At 46.8% G+C, this 18,308-nt stretch overlaps 1 protein-coding gene across 18 annotated transcripts in view; it reads right to left on the bottom strand.

Moving 5' to 3' along the window:
- LOC106604312 (ankyrin repeat and KH domain-containing protein 1) overlaps positions 1–18,308 on the bottom strand; it is a 91,806-nt gene that overhangs the window by 35,402 nt on the left and 38,096 nt on the right. For 12 of the 18 annotated variants that reach the window (XM_082975067.1, XM_082975064.1, XM_082975079.1 and 9 more), the window contains 3 exons: positions 8,195–8,351; positions 4,839–5,001; positions 2,343–2,490 (listed from right to left, as the gene is read on the bottom strand). In XM_082975067.1, the coding sequence (XP_082831193.1) occupies positions 2,343–2,490; positions 4,839–5,001; positions 8,195–8,351 (468 nt within the window). The remainder of the gene's footprint in view (positions 1–2,342; positions 2,491–4,838; positions 5,002–8,194; positions 8,352–18,308) is intronic. The other 6 variants (XM_082975074.1, XM_082975075.1, XM_082975070.1 and 3 more) reach the window with 3 other exon arrangements.

The following is an 18,308-nucleotide window of genomic DNA, read 5'->3' as shown; positions in this document are numbered from 1 at the left end:
TACGTCAGGGCCGCGTTACCTACAGAGGGAGAGAGACCGTACGTCAGGGCCGCGTTACCTACAGAGGGAGAGAGACCGTACGTCAGGGCCGCGTTACCTACAGAGGGAGAGAGACCGTACGTCAGGGCCGCGTTACCTACAGAGGGAGAGAGACCGTACGTCAGGGCCGCGTTACCTACAGAGGGAGAGAGACCGTACGTCAGGGCCGCGTTACCTACAGAGGGAGAGAGACCGTACGTCAGGGCCGCGTTACCTACAGAGGGAGAGAGACCGTACGTCAGGGCCGCGTTACCTACAGAGGGAGAGAGAGAGACCGTACGTCAGGGCCGCGTTACCTACAGAGGGAGAGAGAGAGACCGTACGTCAGGGCCGCGTTACCTACAGAGGGAGAGAGAGAGACCGTACGTCAGGGCCGCGTTACCTACAGAGGGAGAGAGAGAGACCGTACGTCAGGGCCGCGTTACCTACAGAGGGAGAGAGAGAGACCGTACGTCAGGGCCGCGTTACCTACAGAGGGAGAGAGAGAGACCGTACGTCAGGGCCGCGTTACCTACAGAGGGAGAGAGAGAGACCGTACGTCAGGGCCGCGTTACCTACAGAGAGAGAGAGAGAGACCGTACGTCAGGGCCGCGTTACCTACAGAGGAGAGAGAGAGACCGTACGTCAGGGCCGCGTTACCTACAGAGGGAGAGAGAGACCGTACGTCAGGGCCGCGTTACCTACAGAGGGAGAGAGACCGTACGTCAGGGCCGCGTTACCTACAGAGGGAGAGAGGACCGTACGTCAGGGCCGCGTTACCTACAGAGGGAGAGAGAGACCGTACGTCAGGGCCGCGTTACCTACAGAGGGAGAGAGACCGTACGTCAGGGCCGCGTTACCTACAGAGGGAGAGAGAGACCGTACGTCAGGGCCGCGTTACCTACAGAGGGAGAGAGAGACCGTACGTCAGGGCCGCGTTACCTACAGAGGGAGAGAGAGACCGTACGTCAGGGCCGCGTTACCTACAGAGGGAGAGAGACCGTACGTCAGGGCCGCGTTACCTACAGAGGGAGAGAGAGACCGTACGTCAGGGCCGCGTTACCTACAGAGGGAGAGAGAGACCGTACGTCAGGGCCGCGTTACCTACAGAGGGAGAGAGAGAGACCGTACGTCAGGGCCGCGTTACCTACAGAGGGAGAGAGAGAGACCGTACGTCAGGGCCGCGTTACCTACAGAGGGGTCAGGGCCGCGTTACCTACAGAGGGAGAGAGAGAGACCGTACGTCAGGGCCGTGTTACCTACAGAGGGAGAGAGAGACCGTACGTCAGGGCCGCGTTACCTACAGAGGGAGAGAGAGAGACCGTACGTCAGGGCCGCGTTACCTACAGAGGGAGAGAGAGAGACCGTACGTCAGGGCCGCGTTACCTACAGAGGGAGAGAGAGAGACCGTACGTCAGGGCCGCGTTACCTACAGAGGGAGAGAGAGAGACCGTACGTCAGGGCCGCGTTACCTACAGAGGGAGAGAGACCGTACGTCAGGGCCGCGTTACCTACAGAGGGAGAGAGACCGTACGCCAGGGCCGCGTTACCTACAGAGGGAGAGAGAGAGACCGTACGTCAGGGCCGCGTTACCTACAGAGGGAGAGAGAGACCGTACGTCAGGGCCGCGTTACCTACAGAGGGAGAGAGACCGTACGTCAGGGCCGCGTTACCTACAGAGGGAGAGAGAGAGACCGTACGTCAGGGCCGCGTTACCTACAGAGGGAGGGGGAGAGAAGGAGTATGTTTGTGATGTTGTGACTTAATTCAACTCAATGGGGCCAGGTGACTTAATTCAACTCAATGGGGCCAGGTGACTTAATTCAACTCAATGGGGCCAGGTGACTTAATTCAACTCAATGGGGCCAGGTGACTTAATTCAACTCAATGGGGCCAGGTGACTTAATTCAACTCAATGGGGCCAGGTGGCTTAATTCAACTCAATGGGGCCAGGTGGCTTAATTCAACTCAATGGGGCCAGGTGGCTTAATTCAACTCAATGGGGCCAGGTGATTTAATTCAACTCGATGGGGCCAGGTGATTTAATTCAACTCGATGGGGCCAGGTGATTTAATTCAACTCGATGGGGCCAGGTGATTTAATTCAACTCGATGGGGCCAGGTGTTTTAATTCAACTCGATGGGGCCAGGTGACTTAATTCAACTCAATGGGGCCAGGTGATTTAATTCAACTCAATGGGGCCAGGTGGATGGAGCATAGATACATATTATCCAAGCAGAAATCTAAACACTTTGGTTTGGACAGAAAATGACAATAAATAACCACACACACAAGGCAGATGGAAAAGGAGTGTGTATTCGTACCGGTGGAGGACTGTGCGTTGGCATCAGCCCCGTGGACCAGGAGCAGCTTGACGATGTCAACGTAACCGCCGCTCGCGGCCGCCATCAGGGGCGTGATGTCACCTTTAATCCCCCGGTCCTCCACATTGGCATGCATGGCCAGCAGCACCTAACAACCAATCACAGCAGGGGTCGGGGATCAGAGGTCATATAATGTAAATGTATGGTGTAGAGTGTTTGTGGGGGACTCCACCTCATCCTGACCTCACCCCCCCAAAAAGGAGACACCAAAGTTACTAAAATGACTTTTTTAAAGGACCATTAGACACCTCTCTCTCTCTCTCACACACACACACACACACTGCACTGTTCTCTCTCTCTCTCTCACACACACACACACACACACTGCACTGTTCTCTCTCTCTCTCTCACACACACACACACACACTGCACTGTTCTCTCTCTCTCTCACACACACACACTGCACTGTTCTCTCTCTCACACACACACACACTGCACTGTTCTCTCTCTCTCACACTGCACTGCTCTCTCTCTCTCTCACACTGCACTGTTCTCTCTCACACACACTGCACTGTTCTCTCTCACACACACTGCACTGTTCTCTCTCTCACACACACACACACACACTGCACTGTTCTCTCTCACACACACACACACACACACTGCACTGTTCTCTCTCTCACACACACACACACACACTGCACTGTTCTCTCTCACACACACACACACACACACACTGCACTGTTCTCTCTCTCACACACACACACACTGCACTGTTCTCTCTCACACACACACACACTGCACTGTTCTCTCTCTCTCACACTGCACTGTTCTCGCTCTCTCACACTGCACTGTTCTCTCTCTCACACACACACACACACACTGCACTGCTCTCTCTCTCACACACACACACACACACACGCACGCCCCCACCCCCTGCACTGTTCTCTCTCTCACACACACACTGCACTGCACTGTTCTCTCTCACACACACACACACACTGCACTGTTCTCTCTCTCACACACACACACCTGCACTGTTCTCTCTCTCACACACACACACACTGCACTGTTCTCTCTCTCTCACACACACACACTGCACTGTTCTCTCTCTCTCACACACACTGCACTGTTCTCTCTCACACACACACACACACACACACTGCACTGTTCTCTCTCTCTCACACACACACTGTTCTCTCTCACACACACACACACTGCACTGTTCTCTCTCTCTCACACTGCACTGTTCTCGCTCTCTCACACTGCACTGTTCTCTCTCTCACACACACACACACTGCACTGCTCTCTCTCTCACCCACACACACACCCTGCACTGTTCTCTCTCTCACACACACACACACTGCACTGTTCTCTCTCTCTCACACACACACACACTGCACTGTTCTCTCTCTCTCACACACACACACACCGCACTGTTCTCTCTCTCTCACACACACACACACACACTGCACTGTTCTCTCTCTCTCACACACACACACACACTGCACTGTTCTCTCTCTCTCACACACACACACACACTGCACTGTTCTCTCTCTCTCACACACACTGCACTGTTCTCTCTCACACACACACACACACACACACACACTGCACTGTTCTCTCTCTCTCACACACACACTGTTCTCTCTCACACACACACTGCACTGTTCTCTCTCTCTCACACTGCACTGTTCTCGCTCTCTCACACTGCACTGTTCTCTCTCTCTCACACACACACTGCACTGCTCTCTCTCTCACACACACACACTGCTCTCTCTCTCACACACACACACACACACACACACACACTGCACTGTTCTCTCTCACACACACACACACTGCACTGTTCTCTCTCTCACACACACACACACACACCTGCACTGTTCTCTCTCTCTCACACACACACACACACACACACTGCACTCTCTCTGCTCTGCTCTCTCTCTCACACACACACTGCACTGTTCTCTCTCTCACACACTGCACTGTTCTCTCTCTCACACACACACACACTGCACTGCACTCTCTCTCACACACACACACACTGCACTGTTCTCTCTCTCTCACACACACACACACACACTGCACTGTTCTCTCTCTCACAGCACACACACACACTGCACTGTTCTCTCTCTCTCACATTGCACTGTTCTCTCTCTCTCACACTGCACTGTTCTCTCTCTCTCACACTGCAGTTCTCTCTCTCTCACATTGCACTGTTCTCTCTCTCACACATTGCACTGTTCTCTCTCTCACATTACACTGCACTGTTCTCTCTCACATTGCACTGCTCTCTCTCTCTCACACACACACACACACACACTGCACTGTTCTCTCTCTCACACACTGCACTGTTCTCTCTCTCACACACTGCACTGTTCTCTCTCTCACACACTGCACTGTTCTCTCTCTCACACACTGCAAAGTTCTCTCTCTCACACACTGCACTGTTCTCTCTCTCACACACTGCACTGTTCTCTCTCTCACACACACCTGTGCGAGCTCATAGTATCCAGCAGAGCAGGCGAGGCAGAGAAGACTCTCTCCTTCCTCAGTGTGTTCGTTGACGCTCCGCCCCTCGTCTAGCAGCTTCCTCACGGCGTTCACGTCTCCGTCCGAACACGCCTCCGCTAGACTCCGGCTGAAAATAACCAGACTGCTACAATTACTGCCCCTGTGACAGCAGAACACACACGGCCCTTACATACTGTACACACACCTCAATCACACTACTATTATTTTGAAAGAAAAACTCCCAGACATTGATCCCAGAGGTAACACACTGACTGATTGATCCCAGAGGTAACACACTGACTGATTGATCCCAGAGGTAACACACTGACTGATTGATCCCAGAGGTAACACACTGACTGATTGATCCCAGAGGTAACACACTGACTGATTGATCCCAGAGGTAACACACTGACTGATTGATCAGAGGTAACACACTGACTGATTGATCCCAGAGGTAACACACTGACTGATTGATCCCAGAGGTAACACACTGACTGATTGATCCCAGAGGTAACACACTGACTGATTGATCCCAGAGGTAACACACTGACTGATTGATCCCAGAGGTAACACACTGACTGATTGATCCCAGAGGTAACACACTGACTGATTGATCCCAGAGGTAACACACTGACTGATTGATCCCAGAGGTAACACACTGACTGATTGATCCCAGAGATAACACACTGACTGATTGATCCCAGAGGTAACACACTGACTGATTGATCCCAGAGGTAACACACTGACTGATTGATCCCAGAGGTAACACACTGACTGATTGATCCCAGAGGTAACACACTGACTGATTGATCCCAGAGGTAACACACTGACTGATTGATCCCAGAGGTAACACACTGACTGATTGATCCCAGAGGTAACACACTGACTGATTGATCCCAGAGGTAACACACTGACTGATTGATCCCAGAGGTAACACACTGACTGATTGATCCCAGAGGTAACACACTGACTGATTGATCCCAGAGGTAACACACTGACTGATTGATCCCAGAGGTAACACACTGACTGATTGATCCCAGAGGTAACACACTGACTGATTGATCCCAGAGGTAACACACTGACTGATTGATCCCAGAGGTAACACACTGACTGATTGATCCCAGAGGTAACACACTGACTGATTGATCCAGAGGTAACACACTGACTGATTGATCCCAGAGGTAACACACTGACTGATTGTCGAGGTCACCGCTGGCCCAGAGGTAACACACTGGACTGATTGATCCCAGAGGTAACACACTGACTGATTGATCCCAGAGGTAACACACTGACTGATTGATCAGAGGTAACACACTGACTGATTGATCAGAGGTAACACACTGACTGATTGATCCCAGAGGTAACACACTGACTGATTGATCAGAGGTAACACACTGATTGATTGTGGCAGGGTCTACAGACAATCACAGACTACAAAGAGGTCTCGGACCCTGACGTTTTGCTCCCGGACAAGCTAAACATCTTCACCCGCTTTGAGGATAACAGTGCCACCAACGCGGCCCGCTACCAAGGACTGTGGGCTCTCCTTCTCCGTGGCCGACGGAAGACATTAAAGCGCGTTAACCCTCGCAAGGCTGCCGGCCCAGACGGCATCCCTAGCCGCGTCCTCAGAGCACCTCAGACCAGCTGGCTGGTGTGTTTACGGACATATTCAATCGCTCCCTACCCCAGTCTATTGTCCCCACATGCTTCAAGATGTCCACCATTGTTCCTGTACCCAAGAAAGCGAAGGTAACTGAACTAAATGACTATCGCCCCGTAGCACTCACTTCTGTCATCATGAAGTGCTTTGAGAGACTAGTCAAGGATCATATCACCTCCACCTTACCTGTCACCATAAACCCACTTCAATTTGCTTACTGACCCAATAGATCCACAGACCATGTAATCGCCATCACACTGCACACTGCCCTATCCCATCTGGACAAGAGGAATACCTATGTAAGAATGTTGTTCATTGACTATAGCTCAACATTTAACACCGTAGTACCCTCCAAGCTCATCATTAAGCTCGGACCCTGGGTCTCAACCCCGCCCTCTACAACTGGGTCTTGGACTTCCTGACGAGCCACCCCCAGGTGGTGAAGCTGACCCTCAACACTGGGGACCAACAAGGGTGCGTGCTCAGCCCTCTCCTGTACTCCCTGTTCACCCATGACTGCGTGGCCATGCACTCCTCCAACTCAATCATGTTTTCAGACGACACTACAGTGGTAGGCTTGATTACCAACAACGACGAGACAGCCTACAGGGAGGAGGTGAGGGCCCTCGGAGTGTGGTGTCTGGAAAATAACCTCACACTCAATGTCGACAAAACTCGGAGTGTGGACGTCAGGAAACAGCAGAGGGAGCACCCCCTCTATCCACATCGAAGGGGACAGCATTGGAGCAGGTGGAAAACTTCAAGTTCCTCGGCGTAAACATCACTGACAAACTGAAATGATCCACCCACACAGACAGTGTGGTGTAGAAGGGGCAACATCAGGAGGCTGATGAAATTTGGCTCGTCACCAAAAACACTCAAACTTTTACAGATGCACAATCGAGAGCGTCCTGTCGGGCTGTATCACCGCCTGGTACGGCAGCTGCTCCGCCCATAACCGGAAGGCTCTCCAGAGGGTAGTGAGGTCTGCACAACGCATCACCGGGTGCAAGCTATCTGCCCTCCAGGACACCTACACCACCCGTTGTCACAGGAAGGCCAAAAATATCATCAAGGACAACAACCACCCGAGCCACTGCCTGTTCACCCCGCTATCATCCAGAAGGCGAGGTCAGTACAAGTGCATCAAAGCTGGAACCGAGAGATTGAAAAACAGCTTCTATCTCAAGGCCATCAGACTGTTAAACAGCCATCACTAGGTATGTGATGGCTATGTAACCCTGCACCTTAGAGGCTTCTGCCCTACATAAATAGACTTGAAATCACTGGCCACTTCAATAATGGAACACTGGTCACTTTAATAATGGAACACAAGTCACTTTAATAATGGACCACTAGTCACTTTAATAATGGAACACTAGTCACTTAATAATGTTTACATATTTTTGCTTTACTCATCTCATATGTATATACACTGTATTCTATTCTACTGTATTCTAGTCAATGCCACGCCAACATTGCTCGTCCTAATATTTATATATTCTTTAATTCCATTCTTTTAAGTTTGTGTGTATTGTTGTGTATTGTTAGATATTACTGCACTGTTGGAGCTAGAAACACAAGCATTTTGCTACACCCACAATAACATCTGCTGAACATGTGTATTTGAGCAACAAACTGATTTCATTTACAGACTGGGGTAGATACATACTTGTCGGCCTGGCCAGCGTTGAGTGTGTTCTCTGCTCTCATGCGCGTCAGGGCAGCAGCCGCCTCGTCCAGGGCACAGCTCACTGACGACGTCAGCCTCCGCAGCACCTCGGGATCTGCGAACGCTTTACCATCCGCAGTTGACAGTTTACCAATGCCTTCCGGGTTAAAGGTCATCACAGGAAACACAGGCATGGGGGCAAAACCATACCAATGAAGCCAGGCAGTTGATCGTAGAGGCAAGTCCAGCCACAGCCAATCCATGGTTAGTAGAGGCATTCATAAAAAAAACACAGAAAACACAAGCATGGGTTAGATCCAAGTCAGGAAAACTGATTTGACAAGCTTCACTGTCTTGGGTGTATACACTGAGCGTACAAAACATTAGGAACACCTGCTCTTTCCATGAGACTGACCAGGTGAATCCAGGTGAAAGCTATGATCGCTTATTGATGTCACTTGTTAAATCCACTTCAATCAGTGTAGATGAAGGGGAGGAGCCAGGTTAAAGAAGGATAAGCCTGGAGACAATTGAGACATGGATTGTGTAACATACAGAGTGTGAATGGGCAAGACAACAGACTGAAGTGCCTTTGAACAGGCTATGGTAGTAGGTGCCAGCGTATGGTCCACCACTCAAGTCGACAACTGTGGGAAGCATTGTAGTCAACATGGGCCAGCATCCCTGTGGAACGCTTTCGACACCTTGTAGAGTCCATGCCCCAATTAATTGAGGCTGTTCTGAGAGGGGGTGCAACTCAATATTAGGAAGGCGTTCCTAATGTTTTGTACTAGAGGTTGACAGATTAATCGGCATGGCCGATTACTTTGCATTCCACGAGGAGACTGGGTGGCAGGCTGACCACCTGTTATGCGAGTGCAGCAAGAAGCCAAGGTAAGTTGCTCGCTAGCATTAAACTTATAAAAAACAATCAATCTCAACATAATCACTAGTTAACTACACATGGTTGATGATATTACTAGGTTAACTAGCTTGTCCAGCGTTGCATATAATCAATGCGGTGCCTGTTCATTTATCATCGAATCACAGCCTACTTCGTCAAACGGGTGTTGATTTAACAAAAGCACAATCGTTGCACGAATGTACCCAACCATAAACATCAATGCCTTTCCCCCCCGTGTTTACGATGCTCTTATGTCAGGATTACCCCTGCCTGAGCTAGATAAACCCAGACTTAGATGGGAAAAAGATCTGGGCATTCATCTTGATGAGGGACTATGGAGTGACCTATGCAGGGATGGTGTTACTTCCACATTGAAGTCCAGATACAGACTGATCCAGTTTAATTTCCTCCATCAGCTCTATATCACCCCATCTAGACTGCAGTTCAACCCTGATATCTCCTCCCTATGTTTTAGATGTGGCTCAGATGAAGGAATATTCCTCCATTCCACTTGGCAGTGTTCAAAACTACATGGTTTCTGGCAGGGGGTATGCGATACCATATCCTCAATCCACGGGGTTGCATTCCCTTTAGACCCGTAGGTCTGTCTACTGGGTAACTTGACTAACTCCAATCTTAGGCAAAGTCATACTATAAAGCTAACAGAAATATTGCCAGCTATTGCCAAGAAATGTATTGCATTGAAATGGAAATCGGATTCCCCCTGCCAGTTGCATGTGGCTATCGGAAGTTAATAGTTGTATCCCACTGGAGAAATCACTTACTGCTTGAGGAATAAGTTAGACATTTTACTGAATTTGGCAACCTTTTATTAACTACATGGAGAATCTCCCCTCACATCGATATGGAGAATCTCCCCTCCCATCACATCGATATGGAGAATCTCCCCTCCCATCACATCGATATGGAGAATCTCCCCTCCCATCACATCGATATGGAGAATCTCCCCTCCCATCACATCGATATGGAGAATCTCCCCTCCCATCACATCGATATGGAGAATCTCCCCTCCCATCACATCGATATGGAGAATCTCCCCTCCCATCACATCGATATGGAGAATCTCCCCTCCCCTCCCATCACATCGATATGGAGAATCTCCCCTCACATCGATATGGAGAATCTCCCTTCACATCACATCGATATGGAGAATCTCCTCACATCACATTGATTGAATCTCTATATAATCCTCACAATGTTTCACACGTAATGTATAATATGACAGGTGACCATATGATCCAATGTCTCATTCTTTTTTATTATGACTTTTATTTATTGTATTTTTGTATAAACAATTATTATTTTACACTCGTCTGTTACTGTCACTCATATTGTTGTCTAATATCTTTTCATTTTTGTTTTGAATGTTCTAAATTGGAAAATTAAAAAATAAAATATTCCAAAAAACAATGCCTTTCTTAAAACCTGTTTGGGATAGGGGGCAGTATTTTACATTTACATTTTAGTCATTTAGCAGACGCTCTTATCCAGAGCGACTTACAGTAGTGAATGCATACATTTCATACAATTTCATACATTTTTTTTTCTGTGCTGGCCCCCCGTGGGAATCGAACCCACAACCCTGGCGTTGCAAACACCATGCTCTACCAACTGAGCTACAGGGAATGCCCCTGAGCTACAGGGAATGCCCCAATTTTCACGGCCGGATAAAAAACGTACCCGATTTAAACTGGTTACTACTCCTGCCCAGAAACTACAATAACCATATAATTAGTAGATTTTGATAGAAAACACTCTAAAGTTTCTAAGACTGTTTGAATGGTGTCTGTGTATAACAGAACTCATATGGCAGGCCAAAACCAGAGTAGATTCCATACAGGAAGTGCCCTGTCTGACAATTTGTTCTCCTTCTGTGGCATCTCTATCGAAAATACAGCATCTCTGCTGTAACGTGACATTCTCTAAGGCTTCCATTGGCTCTCAGAAGGCGCCAGAAAGACAATGACGTCTCTGCAGTCTCTGGGTGAAAAACAGCAGGAGTTTTTGTGAGTGGTCAGGCAGGGAACAATGACACTGGAGATGCGCGTCCACGAGACGACTCCATTTTTTTCTTTCAGCCTTTGAATGAATACAACGTCGCCCGGTTGGAATATTATTGCTATTTTATGAGAAAAATAGCATAAAAATTGATTTTAAACAGCGTTTGACATGCTTCGAAGTACGGTAATGGAATATTTTGACATTTTTTGTCACGAAATGCGCTTGCTCGTCCCCCTTCGGATAGTGACTTGAACGCACAAACAAAACGGAGGTATTTGAATATAACTATGGATTATATGGAACCAAAACAACATTTGTTGTTGAAGTAGAAGTCTTTGGAGTGCATTCTGACGAAGAACAGCAAAGGTAGTCCAATTTTTCTTAGAGTAAATCTGAGTTTGGTGAGGGCCAAACTTGGTGGGTGTCAAATTAGCTTGCCATGATGGCCGGGCTATGTACTCAGAATATTGCAAAATGCGCTTTCGCCGAAAAGCTATTTTAAAATCTGACACCGCGATTGCATAAAGGAGTTCTGTATCTATAATTCTTAAAATAATTGTTGTTTTTTGTCAAAGTTTATCGTGAGTAATTTAGTAAATTCACTGGAAGTTTGTGGTGGGTATGCTAGTTCTGAACAGCACATGCTAATGTAAAAAGCTGGTTTTTGATATAAATATGAACTTGATTGAACAAAACATGCATGCATTGTATAACATAATGTCCTAGGAGTGTCATCTGATGAAGATCAAAAGGTTAGTGCTGCATTTAGCTGTGGTTTTGGTTTTTGTGACATATATGCTTGCTTTGAAAATGGCTGTGTGATTATTTTTGGCAAGGTACTCTCCTGACATAATCTAATGTTTTGCTTTCGCTGTAAAGCCTTTTTGAAATTGGACAAGGTGGTTAGATTAACGAGAGTCTTGTCTTTAAAATGGTGTAAAATAGTCATATGTTTGAGAAATTGAAGTTATAGCATTTTTGAGGTATTTGTATTTCGCGCCACGCTATACCATTTGATATTGGTGAGGCGTTCCGCTAGCGGAACGTCTGTCCCTAACAGGTTAAAATCAATACACAGAAGTATATATTTTTAAACATGCATATTTAGCTTAAATAAAATCATGTTAGCAGGCAATATTAACTTGGGAAATTGTGTCACTTCTCTTGCGTTCATTGCACGCAGAGTCAGGGTATATGCAACAGTTTGGGCCGCCTGGCTCGTTGCGAAATAATTTGCCAGAATTTTACATAATTATAACATAACATCGGAGGTTGTGCAATGTAACAGTAATATTTAAGACTTAGGGATGGCACCCGTTCAATAAAATACGGAACGGTTCCGTATTTCACTGAAAGAATAAACGTTTTCAAAATGAGTTGGATTTGACCATATTAAATGATCAAAGGCTCGTAATTCTGTGTTTATTATATTATAATTAAGTCGATGATTTGATAGAGCAGTCTGACTGAGCGGTGGTAGGCAGCAGCAGGCTCGTAAACATTCATTCAAACTTTACTGCGTTTGCCAGCAGCTCTTCGTAATGCTTGAAGCACAGCACTATTCAACTCCTGAGATTAGGCTGGCAATACTATAGCGCCTATTAGAACATCCAATAGTCAAAGGTATATGAAATACAAATGGTATAGGAGAGAAATAGTCCTATAATAACTACAACCTAAAACTTCTTAACTGGGAATATTAAATCACCAGATTTCATATGTTCTCATGTTCTGAGCAAGGAACTTAAACGTTAGCTTTTTTACATGGCACATATTGCACTTTTACTTTCTTCTCCAACACTTTGTTTTTGCATTATTTAAACCAAATTGAACATGTTTCATTATTTATTTGAGACTAAATAGATGTTATTTATGTATTATATTAAGTTAAAATATAAGTGTTCATTCAGTATTGTTGTAATTGTCATTATTACAAATATATATCAATAACTAAATAAATAAATAGGCTGATTAAAATCGGTATCGTTTTTTTGGTCCTCCAGTAAATCGCTATTTGTATCGGCGTTGAAAAATCCTAATCGGTCTACCTATATTTTGTACAGTGTATGTGTACATGTTAAAAAGGTCTTCACACTGTAAGAGCTGCTCCATCTTTCCCCCTGAGAGACTAGGAGGAAATGTAGACATATTGCCTAAACCGACTGACCCAGTCCTCACAGATCTAACCCCAAGTGTCTGGGGTCTAGACTAGTCTAAGATAGGGATGAGGGTGCTACCTAAAGGGCCAGGGGGCCAGCTGGCGTCTAGGGGGCCAGCTAGCGTCTAGGGCACGGTTAGGCAACTCCAGTCCTCGAGGGCCTGATTGGTGTAAAACTTTCTCCATCCCTAGCAAACACAGCTGATTAATCACATTGCTGAAGATCATGATTAGGGTGATTATTGGGGTCAGGTGTGTTAGCTGGGGCAAAACTGTGGCACCAATCAGGCCCTCAAGGACTGGAATTACCCACCCCTGGTCTACGGGGCTAGCTAGTGTCTAGGGCACGGTTAGGCAACTCCAGTCCTCGAGGGCCTGATTGGTGTAAAACTTTCTCCATCCCTAGCAAACACAGCTGATTAATCACATTGCTGAAGATCATGATTAGGGTGATTATTGGGGTCAGGTGTGTTAGCTGGGGCAAAACTGTGGCACCAATCAGGCCCTCAAGGACTGGAATTACCCACCCCTGGTCTACGGGGCTAGCTAGTGTCTAGGGGGCTAGCTAGTGGTGAATTATAGATGGGGTCTACAGGGTGGCAGGGAAGGGAGAGGACCGAGACGCGGGGGAGGGAGAGGACCGAGACGCGGGGGAGGGAGAGGACCGAGACGCGGGGACGCTGCTTGTTCTGTTAGCCTAGACTGAAGGACCTATTTCACAAGGAGCAAGATCCACTTCCCATCCAGGGAGGCCATCCAAGCCAAAATACTGTGTGTGCGAGTTGACACCAGAGATGTGGGAGAAAGTGAGTGCAAGCTAGAATGATCCCAACTCTCCCCCTGATGTTTGCCTCTAACCTACATTAGTGGAAGTAGAAGTTTCAAGTTGTAGTTGCCACATGCATAAGTACAGTGAAATTGTTAACTTGCAAGCCCTACACAACAGTGAAGTAAAGATGACATCACTCACAAGCAAAGCTGGATCAGAGTTCACAAGACACAGCCATACAGAACGCAACCATCTTTGCAACAGAAAAGTTTACCCTCTGCCTGTGTGACTGAGTCAAACCTTAGCCAACACCTGGCTGTCAGAAGGATTTCACAACGTTGCCCCAGGCGGGCAGGCAGGCCAAGGGAAGTAGTGGAGGGCTAAGGTCTGGGGGGTTGATGGTTGTATTTCCTGTCTAAACAACATCCCATGGGCTTTTGACAACAAGCAGAATTAAGAGGCTGTTTATATTCATCTGGCTAAAGCCTTCTGTTAACCAGCACATCTTGTTCAACAGTCAGCGACCTAGGGTTCTCAGAGGATTGTTCAAGATGGTCTGACAACCACTCACAACATGCCTTCTCTGACCTTACCAACACCAACAAAACTAGCTCAACCTGCCTGCCCTCCTAACATTTCATCCTGAATGGGTCAGAGCTAGAGTATGTCGACTAGGGCTGTCCATGACACCCCAAAAAATATCCGTCGACCGAGAGTCGTTTGCTCTTTAGAACTTGTATTTTTCCATATATAGACATCCTATGCATTTTAATAAAATCAACTACATGCACTGAGCGTGTCTGATGCTTTAAGCAACCTGTCTGATGAAATCATTAAGGGACAAAAATGACTAGAGGGAGTCCGACCGCAATTGATTTGATTGTGCGGGGCCGGGCTCAGACGTAGCGCGCTGGGTAAAACAAATGACAGCGAGTGACTGACTAGCACCCGTCGTCTCTCTCTCCTCCCTGCTGCAGCGACCACCACAGAACAGTGTTTATCACCCTGTCCGTAATGCTATTAATTACAGCCATTTCTGACTGGAAACTTCAGTTACCGAAAACACTCATTTGTTTAGGAAAGAAACATTCCCTCAACTCTCTTTATGGGACTCATGTAAGCATTGCATGCAGGTGACCAATATGGCCAGACATATAGCATAATCATATCAATAAATTGGTTATAAACTACGAACACATGACAGCAAAATGGATGCAGAGGATGTGACAAATAAAACTCAAAATGGGGGAATGTTTACTGGTTGCTCGGGAGGTAATGGGGAAGTTGGAGGTGTGGAATAAATGTGACTAGCTGTAGAAAATAGTGGAGAAGAAGAAGAAGGAGAAAGCACTACGTGTATATTATGTTGCCAAACAGCTGCTGTTAGATTACAATATCACTTCTCTGACCGTTTGGAACAATGGAAACTAATTATAAGCATACCAGAATGTTGTAACATTTGAAATATATTTTTTTTAAGCCTTTGCGTAATAACAACTAAAACCAGTCGAATACATTCATGAATGTCATTTCTAAAATGGAACGGTTTATATGTTCACGCTAATTATTCAAGGGGTGCTTTGTTATTTTATAAATAAAATACTTGATTGCATTTCAAATCATGACTCGTATGCTGTGTGATGACATGAATGAATGATTGTTACAATACCGTAGCATACATAAGTATTTACATATACAGTGCCTTAGGGAAGTATTCAGTATATAGAGTATTCATATGCTCACCATGCAGGGAGAGAGGAGAGAGGGGCTGTGTGTTGGGTCATATGCTCACCATGCAGGGAGAGAGGAGAGAGGGGCTGTGTGTTGGGTCATATGCTCACCATGCAGGGAGAGAGGAGAGAGGGGCTGTGTGTTGGGTCATATGTTCACCATGCAGGGAGAGAGGAGAGAGGGGCTGTGTGTTGGGTCATATGCTCACCATGCAGGGAGAGAGGAGAGAGGGGCTGTGTGTTGGGTCATATGTTCACCATGCAGGGAGAGAGGAGAGAGGGGCTGTGTGTTGGGTCATATGTTCACCATGCAGGGAGAGAGGAGAGAGGGGATGTGTGTTGGGTCATATGTTCACCATGCAGGGAGAGAGGAGAGAGGGGCTGTGTGTTGGGTCATATGCTCACCATGCAGGGAGAGAGGAGAGAGGGGATGTGTGTTGGGTCATATGTTCACCATGCAGGGAGAGAGGAGAGAGGGGATGTGTGTTGGGTCATATGTTCACCATGCAGGGAGAGAGGAGAAAGGGGCTGTGTGTTGGGTCATATGTTCACCATGCAGGGAGAGAGGAGAAAGGGGCTGTGTGTTGGGTCATATGTTCACCATGCAGGGAGAGAGGAGAGAGGGGCTGTGTGTTGGGTCATATGTTCACCATGCAGGGAGAGAGGAGAGAGGGGCTGTGTGTTGGGTCATATGTTCACCATGCAGGGAGAGAGGAGAGAGGGGCTGTGTGTTGGGTCATATGTTCACCATGCAGGGAGAGAGGAGAGAGGGGCTGTGTGTTGGGTCATATGTAAGTGAGTTACAGTATTAAGACTAAACAGGATGTACTCTTAAGGTCTTCATGGTGGTTATAGGAGGCTTCTATACTAATAAGCCTACTAATGATAATTACATGACTTATTATTATAATGAGGATCATAACAATAAGGAGATGGAGGGTTATTTTTATAAATATAATTTGACAATCTGGAAGTGTAAACCGTAAATAAATGATATATAATACCTGAGAGGTTGTTCCAGTGGAACATGTACATGCCTTATCAGAGCAGAGAAAAGATTAAAACTGACTTGGTAAAACAGAAATATCCAACATGTTGTTCTTGGTGCTCACTGAATCAGTATTCTACTAAACAAACAGTCAAACAGGCAACAGAAGCAGGATGTGTCTTATTTCTGGAGATGTTTGTATGTATATGGATGATTTATAAAGCCAGGCACATTTAACAGTTAGGCTACTGATTATAGACTTAATTTAAGTTGGTTTACTCTCTCGTCACTTTTCTTGGACCTTTAAGGCATGGGCTGATTTCTCCTCATTCTGCTGCCTCCACAGCATTGTTCTCTACACCAATATGCTGATTAACTTTGCACATAGAAACATGGTGTAGGAAAAGGTGTAATTTCAACAGTGCACTGACGCGTTTCAGAACTATCCAAGGCGAGAGGAAGGGCATCAGTTGTGTAAGCCTATATATTGTATTAGTGTGACACCCTTGTGCCGACGTAATATAACCATGTACAATTTCAGTAGCACATAACTTAGAGTGATGGACTGTACCATTCCCACGGCCTCCACAACGGACTAGTCCACTCAGACAGGTAATTATTATTTATTTATTTTTGCCGCTGATCGACAAAATAAAATGTTGGTCGACCAACAGCCCATCAACCAGTGGACTAAATGGGCTCAGCCTTAATGTTGACACCTATAAATATCTTGGTACGGCTGTCCCGGTCACTGTCATTCCATACCCACCTCACCCAGCTTCAGGGTAAAGTTACATCCACCGCAGCTAAAACATCCCTCACCCACTCTGCCAAGCACAGCCTTGGAACAATCAACATACTGCCAATCCTGGACAACGGCAATGTGGTTTAAAGTCCCCAAAACCTCCCTCAAACTAGATGTACTTTACCACACTGCCATCCGCTTTGTTACCAGCGCCCCCTTCATCACTGACCTTTACAGCCTGGTCAACTGGCTCTCTTTACCTACGCAACACTAGACCCCTCCACCAACAGCAACCTGCTCTCTGCTACATGTAGGGCTGGTTATTCTAAAGACAGCACTTCCTGTGGACATCAGTCATTTCAGTGTTCTGCCACCAATGACTGGAATGAGCTGCAAAAGACCTTCAAAACTTGACACATTCATCCCACCACACTCCTTCAAAAACACATTACCTGATCAATATACACCTTCTGATCAGTCAGTCTGACACCACACTCCTTCAAAAACACATTACCTGATCAATATACACCTTCTGATCAGTCAGTCTGACACCACACTCCTTCAAAAACACATTACCTGATCAATATACACCTTCTGATCAGTCAGTCTGACACCACACTCCTTCAAAAACACATTACCTGATCAATATACACCTGCTGATCAGTCAGTCCTGACACCACACTCCTTCAAAAACACATTACCTGATCAATATACACCTGCTGATCAGTCAGTCTGACACCACACTCCTTCAAAAACACATTACCTGATCAATATACACCTTCTGATCAGTCAGTCTGA

This window comes from Salmo salar, chromosome 05 (assembly GCF_965601325.2).
Source record: "Salmo salar chromosome 05, fSalSal1, whole genome shotgun sequence".
Classification (NCBI taxonomy): domain Eukaryota; kingdom Metazoa; phylum Chordata; class Actinopteri; order Salmoniformes; family Salmonidae; genus Salmo; species Salmo salar.
The sequence above is the reverse complement of the archived record's forward strand: the minus strand, read 5'-3'. Positions and strand labels throughout refer to the sequence as shown.